The 19028-nt window shown below is 40.9% G+C and overlaps 1 protein-coding gene across 1 annotated transcript in view; it reads right to left on the reverse strand.

The window, feature by feature from the left end:
- EFNB2 (ephrin B2) overlaps positions 1-19028 on the reverse strand; it is a 50768-nt gene that overhangs the window by 12915 nt on the left and 18825 nt on the right. Inside the window, exon 2 of the mRNA XM_084609917.1 lies at positions 11781-12064. Within this exon, the coding sequence (XP_084466043.1) occupies positions 11781-12064 (284 nt within the window). The remainder of the gene's footprint in view (positions 1-11780; positions 12065-19028) is intronic.

Consider the following 19028-nt stretch of genomic DNA (forward strand, 5'->3'; position numbering starts at 1 on the left):
ATTAGAGTTAAATTTTTCCAACATTATTTCCGTTAAATGGTTCTCATGAAGAACAGTCTCGGAAATGTTCTCTTTTTGCCATAGTGATCCAGCTATGCATGTCTACCACATAAACACACATAGTTTCCTACAGTTTACACAAACAAATTATGTGTATGTGAGTGGTGAACTAAACTGTATAGCAGATGAAAACCTGCTAATTAAAATTTATTCACTTTATAATTTTTTCTAAAGCACATTACTGGATAGTTAACTTCACCAGACAGGAAGAGATATTTTGCACAGTTTGCCCCTCTTACAAGCCTGCTGCTGGGCAAAAACCCACATGGATAGAAAGAAATGCCTCCCTACTGCCACAATCAGCTTTGCTTAACAGTTCAGCTGAACAGAACTAATAGAATTAGTTAGTATTCAGGTTACATTGATTGTCCCTAATGACAAACAGGCTGGCTAGAAACAAGACCATGAGCTTTAATATTATACAGGAAAATATTTTCTATAGCACGCAAACTCAACAGCTTCCTTTACGAATCTGCATCTGCCTTTAAAATCTCTCTGGTTTATGACTGAAGCCCTTGGATGAGAAAAGGTTATAGTAAAATGTTTATATTAAACAAACAAAAAACAAAATAAAAAGCCCACTCTTGCTCATTCTACTGTCACTAATTGCATGCAATGATATTAATGACCCAGTAATTGCTATACAAGTGGCAGTGAAGTGGAAAACATCATTTTGAGCCAGAGTTCATCTCTAGGTGGTAGGACTTCACCAGTGACTGAGTTAATGCCTAGTGACAGTTTAGAATATAACACTACAGATTAGAAAATGTGCCACTCTCATGCTTATAATAGTTTAGATGGACATGACATTATTTGCTTTGACCGTGTGGAGTCTAGCAGTAACCCCAATAAAGTTACATAGTTAGAGTTTGCCCTACAGATGAACCTCATTCCTTTCAGGGGAGATGCTCTATACTATAACAATCTAGAGCAATTTTCCACATGTTTGCTTCAATAAAAGAATACCTTCATCTCCTGCTTTTACATCAAGCACAACAAAAGCGTGCTTTATTGCAAAACACAAAAAGCTATTTACATCATCTAACTATCCTTCAGAAACACACAGTTTGGCACTTTAGTACTTAGATCAGTTATGATACTATTGAATGGCTTTGCACTTGGCAAAGCTAATCAGAAGTTAAATACTGTTGTGATTGTTGTATGTATGTGTCTGTGTCTAGAACAATAAACCATCATCGTACAGATCAGGGCCCAAGTTTTCAAACTTCGGTGCACCACTTAAATCAAAGTGGCCTGACCTTCAAAGGTACTGAGTGCCCGTTATTCTCATGAACTTCAGCAGGAACTGTGGGTTCTCAGCCCTTCTGGAGCTCAGACCACTTTTACTTAGGCTACATCTACACTATGGACCTTACAGCGGCACGGCTATACCACTAAAGCTGTGCTGCTGTAAGGTCTCCCGTGTAGCTGCTCTATGCCAGTGAGAGAGAGCTCTCCCGCCAGCATAATTAAACTACCCCCAATGAGCGGTGGTAGCTATGTCAGTGGGGGAGCGTCTCCCGCCAATATAGTGCTGTCCACACCAGTGCTTTTGTCGGTGAAACTTATGTCAGCCGGGGGGTGGGGGAGAGTTTTTTTCACACCCTGACCAACAAAATTTTTATCGACATAAGTTCTAATGTAGACAAACCCTTAGGAGTCAAACTATGGATTTAAGTATCAACTGCCTAATTCTGAACACCCAAGTCTGAAAATTTTGACACATACCTATGACTGGATAGGAGGATAGATATTTTAAATAAAAACAATATTAGTCAAATTTTAAAGCAACAGTTATTCCTAAAAAATAATTTTCAATTCATCTTTGAACTTCATTTGTTCTAAGGTCACAAATCAGTTAGAGTCTGGCCCTGATTCTGCAATCAGAGCTACTAGGGCTGATCCCAGTACCCATGTAGATCTCCACTCAAGTCAATGGGGTTTCAGTGAGCTCCACTGCACCAATGGGTCTGATTGCTGGATTGTGGCCTAGAAATGCATTTGCATGCTAACACAAAATATTTGAAAATCAATTCCTTTTCAACTTACCTTCCAGGACCTGAGTTCAGAGCTCTTTAGTTTCTCTGCAGCAGTTAAAACATCACAAGCATATAAAGATGAGTATTTTCCCGCATTTTAGCTGCTTATGATGTCATCAACTAGTGCATCAGAAACATATAATCCTATTAGCAATTAAAGCTCTAACCAAGTTTTTAAAACAGTTTTTGCAAAAAGGATTCTAGTATAATTTCTGTGAACACTGTGAGAAGGAACCACTGAACCACTCCAAAGAACCACTGTTACAGACTACCTAAGGCAAATCCCGCTCATCTTACTCACATTAGTATTTGTATTGATTTCTTTTGGACTGAAAACAGAAACTAGATGTGACCCTAGTTTATAGCAGAGCTGGTCAGAAATCAAAACATTGATAATTTTTTCATCAAAATTTCCAATGTTGACTAAAACCAGAGATGGAATTTCGCAAACAATTTCACTCAAATTTCACCCTGTTTTTCAGCCATTTCTATTTTATAATATACTTAGTGCAATTCTCAGACAAAAAATTCTACACTAGCCGAGGAAAGTATATTCTGGAAAAATGCATTTCTGACCCCAGGCTGGGCAGGGTATAAGTAAGTAGGGAAATGATTTTTGAATGTTATATTAATATATTGTTTATTTATTTTTTAGATTCATAAAAATTTCTGTAGATGCCTATGTAATTCTCTGGGGTCCCATTCCATTAATTAGAAATACATAATATGCAATAAAAATAATGTAATACAAACAACAACACAATATAAAAGACTGCTCATCCCACTTGACAGATAAATATGCATCAACAGAAATATAGAATAAATTAATGTAAGTGTGTTTCTGGTACATAAGTTTGTTTCTTGTTTTAGGTTAGTAAATATACCGGAACTTAATTAAGGGACCTACTCTTTCACCTTGCGATACAAGTTAAGTCCCATTGATTTTAGTGAGAGTTACTCAGATCCTGCAGTACGAGAATACGCCCTAAGGCCCTGATCCTGCAAAGACTTACGCATATGCTTAATTTTACACATGAGTAATCCTACCTAAATCAATGGTACTGCTCATGCACCTAAAGCTAAGCATGTACATAAGTCTTGGAAGGATCTGATCTTAAGTTTTTTTTTTTAAAGCATTTCAATTCTCTCTTAATGCTAATCTGCATGATGAATAAATAAAGGCTCCTTAGCAAGGAAATTGTTTTCCTTTGTGCGTATACTACATCTCGAGTATTGTTAAATCATTTATAAAGCTAAGTGAACTTCAAAAAATTGCTATAAATAAATAGTGGCTGAAAATACTAAACTGTATCCTATGAAATATTAAAAGCAGTTTCATTTTGAGCAATTCTTAAATAATTCTTTCTTCCCTTCTAAGCAATCATTCTTCATTTCCTGTCTGCTTACATACCCACTTTGCATAAATTTTTTTTTTCTCACCAGCTCCCATCCTACTAACAATCAGAGCAATCTTGTTCTTTCATTTACTGCCCTTGGGAACAGAGAAGTGGTACTTACATATTTCCTGCTGTAGTACCTCTGTCTAGCTTTAAATGAGATAAACTGTCAGTATTGCCTAGGTAATAGCACTGAATATGAACAAAGACCATCAATCTAAAATAATCTTATTCTCTTACAAACCCTGTGTGGTCTGGGACAAAAATCCCAATGGACCGTGACTACATTAGTTCTTCAGGTCTTAGACTCTATCAGGAATTTGAAGTTGGACAGACACCGATTTTTTTCACTCTCTCCAAAAATATTATTTATATGAATTGTATTTATATTTAGTTTAACGAAAGTTAAGTGGTGTTGCTGATATAACCCTTAGAAAACTCACAACAAACTCAAAGACTGACCTTTGGATATCATTTTATAGAGTTGGAGGTAATTCATTTAATTGTCTGAGGAACAGGAGAAGTAGGACGAGGAAGAAAGAGAGAATGTACTTCATGTATAGCCAGAGTCAAGGTGGCTTTTAATACATGGGCTTTCCCTCCTGGAAAAAGTACAAATTACATTAAATTGCTACAAATGTATGATCTGCAATAACATTATGAATGACTTTGTATAATGGGAGAAGGAATGAAAGTCTATAGGTTTTGTGCAGCTTTGTGCCATTTAAACCAAAACCATTTAATAACGGCACCTGTGCTAGTCTCTTTTGGGTATGTGAAAGTGCTCTTGTGAGCTCTTTGGCAGGTTCCAAGTATTACAGACTGAGAACACTGTGTAAGAGGCATTATAATCTTTAGCCACTCTGACTAGCTGAAGATTAAAAATCATTTTGTCAGAATACACAAATAAAATCAAATGTTCATATAAATCTGCTTGATCACACAAAAAGATTTCCTCCTCCCAACCAGGCCATATTTCAGGGCACAATCTGTACAGCCTTTTTATGTGTTTTTTTCTTGGACAGTTATTGTCTTTTAATAGTAACAGAATGACAAACTGATAGCATAAAAGCCTTATAGTTTTATTAAAAATCCACTTAATGATAAAGATTCAGAATGAATGTTTAGAACTCAAAAGCCACCTTGCTATTAAAAGACTTCTCTGAGCACTAGTACTGCTAGCCAGTCCAATCTTTTAGATCAGTGAGGGATTCAAGATTTTTTAATAATTTAAGCCAGAGGCCAATTACATAAATGGGTCACTTGAAAAAGTTGACAAAAACATTTAAGGAAAGCCGCATATTCCATTTTGCTAGTGTCAAAGCAAATGATCATCTAATAGTAAACTGAGCTAATGAGGTTGGAGGCAGACCTGGAGGTTCAGAGGAACTTTTCCTAGGGGCATTCTGTAGTCACCCCTTGGGGCTCAAGCATTCTCTATTGAGGAATAAAATTTATTTTTCAAATGTCTAAAATGCAGTGATTACACTGAATAGGGCTATTTAGTGCTTCATATTCAGTTTCTTGAAGACTTTGGACCATATCATTCCCTTTGCTTTATGCACAGAACGGAGGAGATTAACAGAAAACGTGCTCCCTTCGCTACAATTCTACTATGTGGGTGGTGGTGATTTGAACAAAAATGACACTGTCTCTTCCTCCAACTCCATGGAAGCCCCTCTAAGCTAAATCAGTGCATTTGGGGCTCTGCGGTTTCTGGGGCTGAAGACATGGCTGGCTGGAAAAGGGACAGAGCCAGAGAAAAGTCACTATATAAAATCATAATCCTCCTGAAATCAATGGGAGTTTTGTCATTGACTTCAGCGGAGCCTAGTGGTTTTGGCATCAATTCCTTTAAATTCATAATAACTTCCCTAACTAAGATGATTTTGCATTTTATTTTATGTAATCTTGCTCCACCTTACAAAATCTCCCCTTCCACCTAGGGAAGGTTGCGCCCGCTAGAGGTACTGGGCTTCTGCATGAAGACCCAGCCTTTTGTGGATATCCTAATAACACAGAGCTTTCCTGTGCATATTGGTATATACAAGGGGTAGAGGGTCAAACTTCCTGCCTACAAAGAGTGGCAAACACATGATGAGATGGTTTAGTGGAAACTCCACAGCTTCAAATCTACGGTTTTCTGCCTATCTTTGTCCTTCCCATGGATATTTACACCGAAGGGCACAGTTTAGCTCCATGCATTTAATTACAGATTTCCTTAGGGAATTATGGTATGCCAGTTAAATAGGTTATTTTAAATATTTAAAATGCAAATATTTTAGGTTTCAGAGTAACAGCCATGTTAGTCTGTATTCGCAAAAAGAAAAGGAGTACTTGCGGCACCTTAGCGACTAACCAATTTATTTGAGCATAAGCTTTCGTGAGCTACAGCTCACTTCATCGGATGCATTGACTTAATACAGCTTTGAAACTTTACTATGCAGAAGAAAAATGCTGCTTTCCCTTTTTTTTAGTAGTTTATGTTTAATATAGTACTGTACTGTATTTGCTTCCCGCCCTCCCTCCCCCCCCGGTCTCTGATGCTGTCACGTTGCATACTTCTGGTTTCAAATGAGGTGTGTTGACTAGTCAGTTTGTAACTCTGGTGTTCATAACTCTGAGGTTCTACTGTAATTTACAACGAACCAAAAATTGATGATAGCAAAGTAAGGAAAAGAAAGGACATTATTCTATCGCAGTTTGTTTATTTTCACAATAGCATGCCACATCATCTTTCCAGTACTGCCATGAGCAGCATTAACTCTTCAGACCAGATTCTGATGCTCTTACTTACACTGACTTGTACCTCACTCTATCAGTAGTCCACTGAAATGCACTGGATTAATTGCAGATTAATGTACAACTAATGCGAGAATGGCTAGCTTCCAATGCCCTTTCTTTTCTAAAGCATTTTAAAGAATCCTTTTGTTTGTGAGGTCATTTTTTTTACATATAATTATTTAATGGAGAAAAACTACTTCCCTACCTTTATATAGGGCTTGTCTACATGGTACTTTAGTCCAAACTAGAGGGTGTAAATGCTAGTGTGCACTCGCGTGTTGCAAACTAACTGACCCTGGTGGCATGCACTAGCAGTTTCCTAGTGCGCATTAATGTAGTCCAGTTTCAAACAGCACTACATTAATGCATATTAGGGAACTTTTTGTGTACACTAGTGGGGTCCACACAGGCCAGGTGACATGCCAGTGTGCACTAGAATTTGTACCCCTCTGGTGCAGACTAAAGCACTGTGTGGACAAGCCCATAGTCAGACTTTTGGGGGGAATTGTGGGTATGAAGATATCTCTCTGTATTTCCACCACCAAAATGTCTAAGTGCCATGGGAAAGCATGGATTTAACCTCACCTTTCCCTTATGGCATGTGGTACAATGGTTTCTCTACCCACTTCACTATTAGCAGTGCCATCACCATCATGGCCAGGATTCTATTCTATGGATCAAGCCACTGTCAATTCTCAAGAGAGGTTGTTCTCCATAAACCTCCCTCCCAAGATCATGATTCCCATGATTCATCTGGTCACGCTTAGTCTAGAGGACTAAATTTATTCACTTTAATTTAAGGTTTCGCGTGCCAGTAATACATTTTAACATTTTTTTAGAAGGTCTCTCTCTATAAGTCTATATATTATATAACTAAACTATCGTCATATGTAAAATAAACAAGGTTTTCAAAATGTTTAGGAAGCTTCATTTAAAATTAAATTAAAATGCTGATCTTATGCTGCCGGCCCGCTCAGCCCGCTGCCAGCCTGGGGTTCCGTTCACCTAGACCGGCAGCGGGCTGAGCGGGGCCTGCGGCCGGGACCCTGGCTGGCAAGGGGCTGGCAGCCAGAACCCCAGACCGGAAGCGGGCTGAGCAGGGCCAGCGGCCGGGACCCCAGATCGGCAGTGGGCTGAGGGGCCCTGCCCACATAGAGTGGGTACCTACCTTCTCCCTGGTTCTAGCCCATTCTTTTCCTCTCTCTCTCTGCACTGAGCTGAGGGTGGGAGTGCACTGAGCACAGGGCTGGGGGTGAAGGAGTAGGCTGGGGGTTGGGGTGTTGGGCCTGGTCAAGAGCTAGAATGAGGGAGGGGGCTCAGGGTTGGGGCAGGAGGTTTTGGTGCGGAGTGCTTACCTGGGCAGCTCCCATTTGGTGCAATGGGTGCAGGTGGGAATGTGGAGGGGAGGGTGTGCAGGAGCTCCCATTTGGTGCTCAGGGTGGGGGTAGGAATGTGGGGGGTGCAAGAGTCAGGGCATGGGGTGTGGCAGGTGCAGGAGTCAGGGCAGAGGGCTGGGGGCATGTGAGGGAGGTGCAGGAGTCAGGGCATGCTGTATGGGGGGGCTGTTATGTGTGGGGAGGGCTGGAGTCAGGGCTGGGGTTGTGGGGGGGCGCAGGGGTCAGGGCAGAGGCCTGGAAGTGTGTGAGGGGGATGCAGGGGTCAGGGCAGAGGGCTGGGGGTGCGGGCTAGGGTCATGGGGGTGCTCCCAGCCCCTGCCCAGAGCAGCTCACAGCAGGGGGCTGGATGGGATATGCCCTGATTCCACACCCCCTCCCCAAAGCCCCGTCCCCACCTCTTCTCCGCCTCCTCCCTGGAGCAGAGAACAATGCGCTGCGGCTCCGCTTCTCCCCATCCCTCACAAGGCCCATCAGCTGATCAGCGGCAGGGAGGGAGAGGAGGAGGGGCATGAACCCAGCACGCTGGGGGAAGAGGCGGGCGAGGGAGGAGCTTGCCTGCCCTGCAGCAGTAGCCGGCAGGACCAAGCTTCTTCACCCTGCCCCCGCGGCGCGGGGAGCGGAGGAGAAGAGCAGGCCAGAGCGGGCAGGATTTTTAATGGCCTGCTGCTGCTTGCCGGGGTCCCAGCCTGGGTTCGGCAGCTGGCTGAGCGGGGCCGGCAGCTGGGGCCAGGCAGGCTGCAGCATGCCATTAAAAATCAGCTCGCGTGCCATGTTTGGCACACGTGCCATAGGTTGCCGACCCCTGGTCTAGAGAATGCAGGATCTTACAGTGCTTCCAAACCAGACTATGTCAGATGGGAACATACTGTCAAAAATGCAATGCAAAAAACACACACCGAAGGGGAAATGTTACAACAACATATTTGTGTCTCTCATACAATAGATAACTTAATCCATTTTTTCAGGGGAACTGAGCACTTGTTAAACTGAAGATTCAGGAATCTGGATTTTATGCAAATGATTTGTATTTTAATTTGCATAGATAATAAATATGTATTATGTTATTTACATAATTGGCAGAAAATATCCTGATTACCAGTACTTACTTCTGACAGGGCTATATCAGGGAATAAGCTTTATGGTCTTGGGAATTGCTGGGCTCTTAGCTGGCTCTGGCATCTCTCTGGACTGGTATTTAAGTAACTGGCTTCTCTTTGAGGTACTTTCTATGACTGCTCCTTGTCCTAGCCCAGGAAGGGGCTGTGGTTGGGTTGCTTGCCCTGATCTGGCTACTTCTTACCATCAGATGGTAATTCTCTGCCTTGCCAGCTACCACTAGTTGGATACCCCTTATCTTTTGTGCACTAACTGGGATGGTGAGTGGCCTCTGCCTGCTATTCCCTAGTTACGGTCCAGCATTGCTCTAGCCATAGATCTAGGTCTCTGGCCATGGGTGGGTTGGAGAACTATGCTCTACATCTCTGTGGTGAGAGTCTTCCAAGCTGGCTCTCTATGTTTAGAGGCCTGGAATATTCTAATTTTTGAGATCCCACCTGGAGCAGCCCTGACTATAACAGCCTAGAGCATTTCCTCAGCTCTCCTCAAGTTTCTGGCCAGGGGGAACCTCTTGGACAGAGTAGCCTGAATAGGGCAGGCTAAGGGTGGGGTAAGGCATGGGACAGAAGGGCCAAGTCCTTCCTCCTGCCCAGCTGGGGATGACCATGCCCTTTCCAATCTCTGCCTTTGCCCTGAGCAGTGAGGCTAGCTTGGTGCAGCAGTGCCAACTCGCACCATATGTGGTATTTTGCTCAGCTCCCATGGGCATGTTAGAATATGTGAGAATTTCAGGTTTCATAAAAGAAGCCCCCATGATTGAGGGAAAAAGCTTGAAAACATGACCCCCGAAGCCTCAAAAAATAGAAGTCCAAGAAAAAAAGCATTTATTATTTTCAAAATCTGATGATTTAAGTAATTTTGGGGTCTGACTTGTGATTTCTGAACAATTGGGATTGGCAGTACTGTTCAGGGCAACATTGTCATTGATTCCCCCATTCTTAGCTAGGTATCACCTCCTCTCCAAGGAATGCAGAAGCTGTGGAGCAGAAGTTAACACTGCTCCAAGTAGCATTAATGAAAACAGCATTTTACAGCCAAATTGCAAAGGATTTTCCTAGCTCTGCTCTCCTCGGTTCACTCATCTGCTGAATATTCAACCTGATTCTGGTTTTGCTTAACTGGTGTAAATCAAATTCAGTGGAGTTAACCTGGTGTAAAACTGGCATAACTAAGATCTGACTCAGGCCCATTGCCTACCTCTGAACCACAGAAAAGAAGGGAGTTTCAGCTCCACGATACCTGATTTTCAGAGCTACTGAGTGCTCACAGGCCCACTGCTTCACCTGCGGGCACTTCTGAAAATCAGACCCATGGGCCCAGATCCTCAAAGATATTTAATTGCTTAACTAGTTAGGTGACTATATATCTTTGAGAATCTGGGCCATGGTGCTAAAGGGCACTGCCAGCATAATATCAGGTAGGCCTTTTATTGATACCACAATAATCAGGAAGTGTGGCAGGCCATGTTGTTAGGCAGTAAGGTATTATTGAAAATCTAGTATGATTTCTGAGGAACAAGGCTGTAGGCCAAGCGACTTATACCAACCAAAGAATCCTCCAGGAAAACAATATCTATTATGTCTTATTGCTATAATGAAATAATTATAGAAAAATAAAGAAAATGAGTCTTACTCATGGATTTACCCAGAGAATTGTTGACACACAAATGACAGACCTGACAGCCTATAAGAAGGTTTCATTTGTGCCCATAATTCTCAAGATATAATTATAACGGTGACATTTATTCCATTATATCTGGTTTACTGTGGGTGTTTCCCTAAACTAGCATTAAATAACTGATATTTAAAGCCAGCTATTTGCATATAAATGGACATGTTTATGTTCCACATTTTCATTAGGATTACATGCAACTGTCACAGCATCTGATCCTGCTGTTCTTACACAGGCAAAGTTCAATGGGCACTTCGCCTGAGTTAAAGACTACAGCATCAGGCTCTTTTGCACCTACTTTAGTAGACTGATGGGGGGGGGAGGGGGTTGGTTGGTTAGCAGAGCCTGACACCATCAACAAACTGCATTTTAAAACTCCCACATTTGTCATTTAATCAACTCTGTGATTATTTCACATTTTAATTACACTGACTGGTTACATATTTCCCTGTGATTTATTACATATTTTTATGTATAATGAAATTACCAGAAACGGTCCATATGAATATGTATGTAATAGAGGAGTATGTATCCACTTTATTTTTATTATTTGTTTCCCTTTAACACTCAATTTCCTTGTTTTTGTGTATGTTTTTTAAATGATTTATGTTTATTACAAATGAAAAAATATCAAGAGCAGTTTTCAAAGATAAACACACAAAGAAAAAGATGGGAAGAACCAAGGTCCACCAATGCCCAACCTACCTGTAATTGCAGGAAATGGACTTTCCGGAGTATGCCCAACTCCTACTAGCAGATGATCTCTGCTCAGTTCTCCAGAAAAGATGGAATGCCTCCAAGGCTTTGAATGAGATACTTTGACCTTAATGTTACAGGGCCAAATACTTGGCTAGTGTAAATTGGCATAGTGTCTCTGAAGTCGAGGGAGCTGTGTCATTTTACATTTGCTGAGAGTCTAGGTCATAATCTTTAATAAGATTTGGCTGAGGCCAGGTTTGGATACCTAAACTCACAATTGGTAGAATATTACCTAGCAAGGAGCCCCACTGACTTCAGTGGGACTCCTCATGTTGTAAGGTACTATGTGAACAAGGATATAGCCATCTGGCACTTAATAAGTACCCAAAGCTATTGTGAGAAGCCCTTATAGGCATAATCTATAGGGACTGTATACAAGCCTGAAAAAGAGACAGAGGCCCTACAGACGCAGCAGGGAATGTTAGCTTGTTGAAAACAAGCTGCCAAGAAAATATTTTAAAAGAAAGAACAGTACAAACCCAGGCAACTTCTTTACTTGCAGACAATGTACATACATAAAAAAGAAAAAGAATAAACAAATGCCAATTTGTACTTACATATAATGTAATAATCTTTTTTCCTCTGAAATTCCAGGCCCCAGAGGTTAGGGCTGAACTCTTGAAACTTGATGGTAAATTTAACATCTTGATCTGGTTTAGCACAGTTGAGTAGAGGTGTGTTGTCCTTTTTGATAGTACAGCTATCTGCTTGGTCTTTATCAACCATGTAGACCTTATAATACTCATACTGGCCAACAGTTTTAGAGTCCACCTTTGGGCATATAATATCCAGTTTGTCTCCTATTTGTGGGTATAGTACCAGTCCTTGTCCAGGAAGGAATCTATAAGAACCAGGAGAAAAGGGGAAATGTGAGACATTTGATAAAGACTGATTCAAACAAATGGCATGTGAAACGAGCAGACAGGAATACAACGTTTCCAAACCATACATGATACAGATGAACGAAGCAACCATTGATAGTTTGTGCCTGACAATTTAAAATCAACAAGATACGAATTTAGTTCTTGAAAATTAGAGCCAGAGTATGTCTTATAAGCACTGTCCCACTTTTGGGGAGTTGAAAAGGCTTTGTGTCCCAGACAAGCACAATGATTACCAAAACTTCCTTCTAGAGCTAACCAACTCCACAAGCCAGTGCAGGAAGGGCAGGGTCATGACACATTTTCTCCTTCCTGTTTTAGGTGGCTAGCATCTCTAGTCTCACACTGCCTTGCATTTATTTTGTTCGATACCTGCATGGGAGACCAAGGGGTGAGAGATTACTTGCACCTCCTGTTCCAGGGCACGGCACAATCTAGCCCTTAGGATTTACTAACATATCAGTTACTATTATGTGTATCGCACAGCACCTAGGAGCCTCAGTTACCGACTAGGACTCCATTGTGCAAGGTGCTGTTCAAACACAGAACATAAAGGCATTCTCTGCTCCAAAGAGCTTACATTCTACTGCCAACGTACAGTAATGTGACCAGCTTTAATGATCTCCTCTTTGCCCTTTCGCTGCCCAGTCCCATCGAGACCATGGTTGTGGTCTTTGTAACTTCAGAAAGGCTTTATTTCTTGTACTGCAATCCAAACCTCCACTATTTCTCTAGCAGCCCCTTTGGAAACTCTCAGACACAGATTTCAAAATTCTTAGGGAATCACAAGTGTGCAAGCATTTTGTTTCCATCCTGCTATGATATATTTGCTGTTGAAGTTCATTAACAGGCAAGCTTCATCAAGAACATGTTGAGTTACTTATCATAATTAGTCACTCATCGATCAAACAACAGGACTTATTTTAAATTGTGCCTTAAAAGAAATGTTTTACAAACCCATAAAGGAAAACTAAAAATAATTAATTGCAGTATTGATTCAGCCACAAAACGAAGAGCCCTATTCTCGCAAGGACAAAAGCCATTGCACTTTTCTGCTAATCTTTTTTCTGAAGATGTATTTGGTCCAATTAATGCCTCGAAGCAAGTCTTTAGAGCTGGAACTACTGATACAATATCCACTAATGCCTACAGCTAAAAGCCTCTCTCTTCCCTTTTTCTCCTACCTGCCAGCCATATTGCTGCAAAGATCTTCCTTAATGAAGAATTGCTCAGAAAAACTGAAACAATGGCTTCCTAATGAACATTCTTTGTTTAGGGTTAGCATGAACATGCTAACACTAAACAACACACTTGGAAAACCCACCTCATTCATAGGCAGTCATCCTGCAGGCTCATTAAAACATTAGAGACAGAGAACAAAGCTGTAAGCCTAAAGTACCCCCATCCTTTAGGTAGCTAAAGGAGCCCACCAGCTATAGCATAATTAATAGATCAGAAGCCGCTAACTCAAAACCAGCAATGAGGCCCCCCAAGTTTCTGGCCTGTAAATTGCGATTACTTGGTCCTGCACAACATGAGTTTAGGATTTATGATTTGTACTAATGAATGGGATTATTTCACTCACAAAGCCTTTGGAAGAATTATATTTGTTGTGAAGCAGTATGTAGCAGGAGAAAGGCAATCGTAATTACAAATGCATTAAAAAAAACAAGACAGTGTTATGGCAAGAAAAGTACATGTTGCTGTAATTCACTCGTGCTATTTAATTTCTGTGTTACAAATATTGGGCTCAGCCTTGTCTACCGGGCACAGGCCTACACTGGGGCCAGCATGAAGCTGCATTGCCTCCCAGAGCTCATCGGCATGCAAGAAGAATGCATCCAGTGCTGCATCCCTAAAGGGAGCTGCATATGCTCTCTCCACGGCAGAGGTGGCCAGAATGGAGAAGCCTCACCCCTTGCTTTCTTCTCCCTGTCGCCTTTGGAGAGGCCAGCACCTTCGGGGGTACAAGCAGAGTAGCAGGGAGTGGCCAACCCTGCACAGGGAGCGTAAAGAGAAGGGGCAGGAGAAGAAGTTACGGTACTTCTCTCCCATATACTAGCACAGGGGCTGGCCACAATCTTGGGGCAGAGTAAAGATTACTTGTGCTCCTCCCCACGTTGTGCCAGGATAAAGGCCAGCTGCTGTTTGGTCCCAGGCCTGCAAACATTTACTCGTGTATTTCCATTGCAGATGATGGAAATACTTAATGCAATTTGCAGAAGTGCTTGCAGAATCGGGCCCTTTGTTTTCAATAAACCAGCTTACATTTGCATGTAACATGGACATAAATATTGCATTAATTGGGTTAGAATTTGTACCTGCTTACCATAAATCTTGCCGATATAATTTAGAAGCCTTTCTGAAAAATAACAAAAAGGACCTTTAAAGCTGATCCTAAATTTTGGGAGCAACGGGTCAATAGGGATGACTGAAGTGAATGGAAGTTTGGAGTGCAAAAGGAATGCAGGCCAGGGCCCAAAGTCAGTATGGGAGAACAGTTTTCAATTCGAAACAGACACATAGTGGGAAACATGCTTTTGGTTGTTGTTCTTGTTTGGGTTTTTTTTAAGGAAATAAATAAATGCAAAAGAATAGAAAAACGGACAGGGAAATAAAAGGTTAAAGAGCTTTAAAAGCCACTTAAAAGCCAGGAATCGGAATATAAAGGGTAAAGGACAGAACAGTCCCATTATACTGCTTAAACACATTTTACAAGAGCTTTAACTGATGCACTGGTTGAGACATTACAGCAGATGGAATATTCTGGCTATGTGTCTGAACTCAGCATATTCTGAAAACTGAACCTGACAAAGCTTCTTCCACTCCAATTTTCAGACTTCTAGCATTTAACACTGATGAGGTAAAGGGAGGGAAAAAAGGAGGCCTGAAAATGAAAGGTGGTGCTAGGAGCCTGATTGAGTTGAAACCTTCTCCACAGTTTGTGGCTTTGGCTGTGACCTTTTCATGAGCAGAGTTCATGCAATTTACTTTCCTTGTGATAGTAACTTATAAATATGGGTGGAGACTGTAAAGATCAAGAGCTTCACCTGATTCATTTATGTGGCATACAGAAATGTAGTGACCTGTAACTGGGAAATTATACAATAGCATACGAGTAAGGCTGAGATTTGCAAAAATATGAGACTAAAATTAGGCTCTCAAACTTCATTGCACCCCCTTCTGACAACAAAATTACTACATACCCCTGGGGGGGAGGGCCCAAGTCCTGCCGCCCTGGGTGGGGAAGAGAGACGACCTAAGTCCAAGCCCTGCCACCAAAGGTGGGGTGAAGCTCGGGCTTCAGCCCTAGGTCCCAGCAAGTCTAATGCTGGTTCTGGAGACCCCATTAAAATGGAGTCGCAACCCACTTCGGGGTTCCAATTCATAGTTTGAGAACCACTGCAAAGACTCCCTAAGGCTGTGAGTCTCAGATTCCGGGTCAACTGGCTTGGGCTCCCAGGGCTCATGCTTTTGGGATAAAATATTAGTGTAAATGTTCCCGCTCGGGCTGCCACCTGGATTCTGAGTGAGACCCTCTCACCTCATCGAGTTTCAGAGGCCAGGCTCCAGCCTGAGTAGGAATGTCTACACTGCTATTTTTAGCCCCACATCATGAACCCCACAAGCCCGAATCAGTTGACCCAGGGTCTGAGACTCGCTGCTGTGCGGGGAGAAGGGGAAGAGTTACAATGTAGATGTCCCCCTATATTTTTTCATTTAGGTTCCTAAATAAATAAACTGATTTTCAAAAGTGCTGAGTAAGGCCACTTACCTAGGTGCCTACATATGGAATTAGGAGCAGAAATCTAGGACTGCATTTTTGAAAAAATCTTGGACTAAACCTTTACATCTGCAAATGGAGGACTATGTTCAGCCTTGGTATAAGTTAACAAAACTTCATCAGGCCTGAAAATAGCTTGTAATATTTATATCATTGCATCTACTGTTTACAAGTTTTAAGCATAGTGAGCCAAACACCTCTCTGTTGAAATGGTTGAAGGGCTGCATAATAAAGTCAATAAATTGCTCCCATCCTACAGTCCTAACAAAAAAGTCAGTGTTTGAAGCCAACTAAGGTAGCAGCAGGCTGACTGCAGTGTTAAGACATTCACACATCCAAAATCCATCCAAGTACGCTGGAAGTGATTTGAAAGGTGTTCATGAGAAGGTGCCTTCAACTAATTAAAAGCTTATGTCAAATAGAAGTGTAACTAATACGGAGGATCAAAAAGTCTTCTGAATCCCACGAACGATGCCAAAGCAGCGGTACCAGTGTCATGTGTTACACTAAAGATCACACTCTGGATTGAGTCTCACAGCAAGGATACATTAATTATTTCTGAAACAGTCGGGGCAAATTCTGCAGCAAAGATACCCACTATGAGGCTTAAAGGCTACATGCAGACCCCATAGTCTAAAATGCTACCCTCCAACTGCCTGCTTGCAGTGCAGATTTCCATTGCTGGAGAATTCAAACAGGCTATTTCTGTTAATCTATCAAGGAGGTATAAGAGAACAAACAAATACTAATGGGTAAATACACACACACACACACACATGCAAAGTAAGGAACAGATCCTGCTTCCATTGAAATCAATGGACATGCAGCATATTTTCCAAGAATGGGAGTTTTAGGCCAGGAGTGCAAGACCGGAGGAGACTGAGGGACAAAGGTGACTTTAATCTACCTTCATCCCTCCCCAATGCCAGGAATTGGATGGCAGCCACAGCGATGTTCTAATTTGCACTTGGTAGCTGTCTCAGGTCCCAAGGGATCATTCCAACAGCCAGAGTTTGCCTGGCCATAGGGACACTCCTTTTTGCCCATGAACGTCCCTTATGCTGGCAGCCCCACACCAACAATGAAGTTTCACATTCCAACGCAATCCTCGGGGGAAGGATCTACTGGTTTATGGCTCCTTTATGCAGAGAGGCAAAAGGAGCCTGCTGTGTGATCAAATATCCAGCCCACAGAAATTTGTCATTGCAATGATTACTCTGGGAAAGTGTGCAGAAAATATTTTAGGTATAATGAACGCTGTGCATTGAAATTAATGTACTTTCTCTGTAGGCATGTTCATACCAACAGTGCACTTTCACTGAGGGTCCAATATTTGTTGACACTGTTCAAAATCCCATGAACACAAGTCCCATCCATTATTTAAACTATTCACTCATCTTGGCCTAACAAACAGTAACATGCCAAGTATCACATTCAATTTTCCCAGAAAACATTACAAAAAACATTTTCTTTAAAAATTGTAGATCAAATATTCATATGCTTCAAAACAAAAAAAGTTGGGGGGCTGGGCAGGGAAGAGAACTGGAACAAACAAAGTCTGACCCTCCACTCCCATTACTATTACTGTAATTTTCTACACTACACTTTGTGCTTCTACCGTAAGCCCCAACCATTTCCTGGCATTAATATACTATCCTGGTCAAAGTACTATAGAATTTAAATTTAAGAATCCTATAGAAAGGATCTCATTCTCTATTAAATTTGATAAGAGTTTTAAGACCAATTTCTTAAGAATGTAATTAAATTTTATAAAAACCTATTACATTCACCCCTATTAAATTATATAGGACTTTTCCATAGGAGTAACCTGTCAAACCTGCCCTACTTCCTGATATTAGATTCTACCAAAATTAGGAGTACATCTGTAAGTGGAACTTTTCATTGAGAATATGTGCTATCCTTACTACATAGCTACTTCTGAAAACTGTAAAATAGTCAAGGGAGACAAATTCTTAGACTACATTAATTAATCCTGATGCCAAAAATATGCGCTGCTGTGCTTTTCCCAATCTGGGAACCTGTAGATACTCTCAGCTTTGGAAATGAAGTTTGAACCTAGACATTTCCCAATAATGTTTAAATGAATGCAGTTATAAGAAGCATGTTAGTACCTATTAACCTCGAGTATGTAACTAGGGAAAGAGTGCCAAATTTGCATGCTCTAATATCTTATCTGAAATAATTGGTATCAACATTTAGTCTTAAATTAACATGACAAAAATAACCCTAAAAATTAAAACAATCAAGTTGCTTCTTAAAAATGAAAAATGAAACCTTCTGTTAAGGAATCCCAGCTACTTACCTCTATGAAGTTTAACTACCAATCTGACTATAAAGTTACTCATTGAAAAGTTTCATTAAGGAAATGTCATGAATACTAATAGCCTAATATGTTAGATGTGGCCATGTTGCTTGTAAAAGTACAAATTGCAGCAGACTAAAGAATATTGTGCCAAGTATATCTCCCTATTTAAAAAAAAAAACAAAAGAAAACAATGGCCATTAAATAATACATATATTCATGATCTTGCTTTTAAAACAATGACAAAATTAGTATTTTGCATATCAAACCCCATATCTGCAAACCCCATTTTGCATATCAAACCCCAAATGACTGGAAACCAGTTGTAAGTGAATGAGTTCTCTGTTCGATACAGAAATACAACTTTTATATCAATCACTTTCTTATTCTATTTCAAGTTACGACAATAATTTGGAGGTACTGCATACCTTATTAGAAATTATATCTATGCATTTTCAGAAGCAGTAACTTTATGGACCTGATCCCACTGAAGAGTAAATTGCCACTGAGCTCAATGGGAGCAGGGCATGTACTTAGCTCCCCAGTAGCTGAGGTAGTAGAAATATCAAAATGAGCTGCATCAAAAAAGATGAAGGTGAATCTCATCTTTCAAAAATCTTATAGATTTTTTTTTAAAGCCATTAGTCTTGCACATGTCCCCTAAGAGAAAAATTACCTCTGACTGTGGGATTGACACCAAAAATATAATGTGATGATTGAATCAATTTAACACACAAATTAGAAGAGTAAACTTTGAAAATTTAAATGAATTTCATTCCATTTCATTCTGTTTCATTTCAATTGACTTAAACATGGT

This window comes from Lepidochelys olivacea, assembly GCF_965140295.1.
Source record: "Lepidochelys olivacea isolate rLepOli2 genome assembly, chromosome: 1".
In the NCBI taxonomy this organism is placed as follows: domain Eukaryota; kingdom Metazoa; phylum Chordata; order Testudines; family Cheloniidae; genus Lepidochelys; species Lepidochelys olivacea.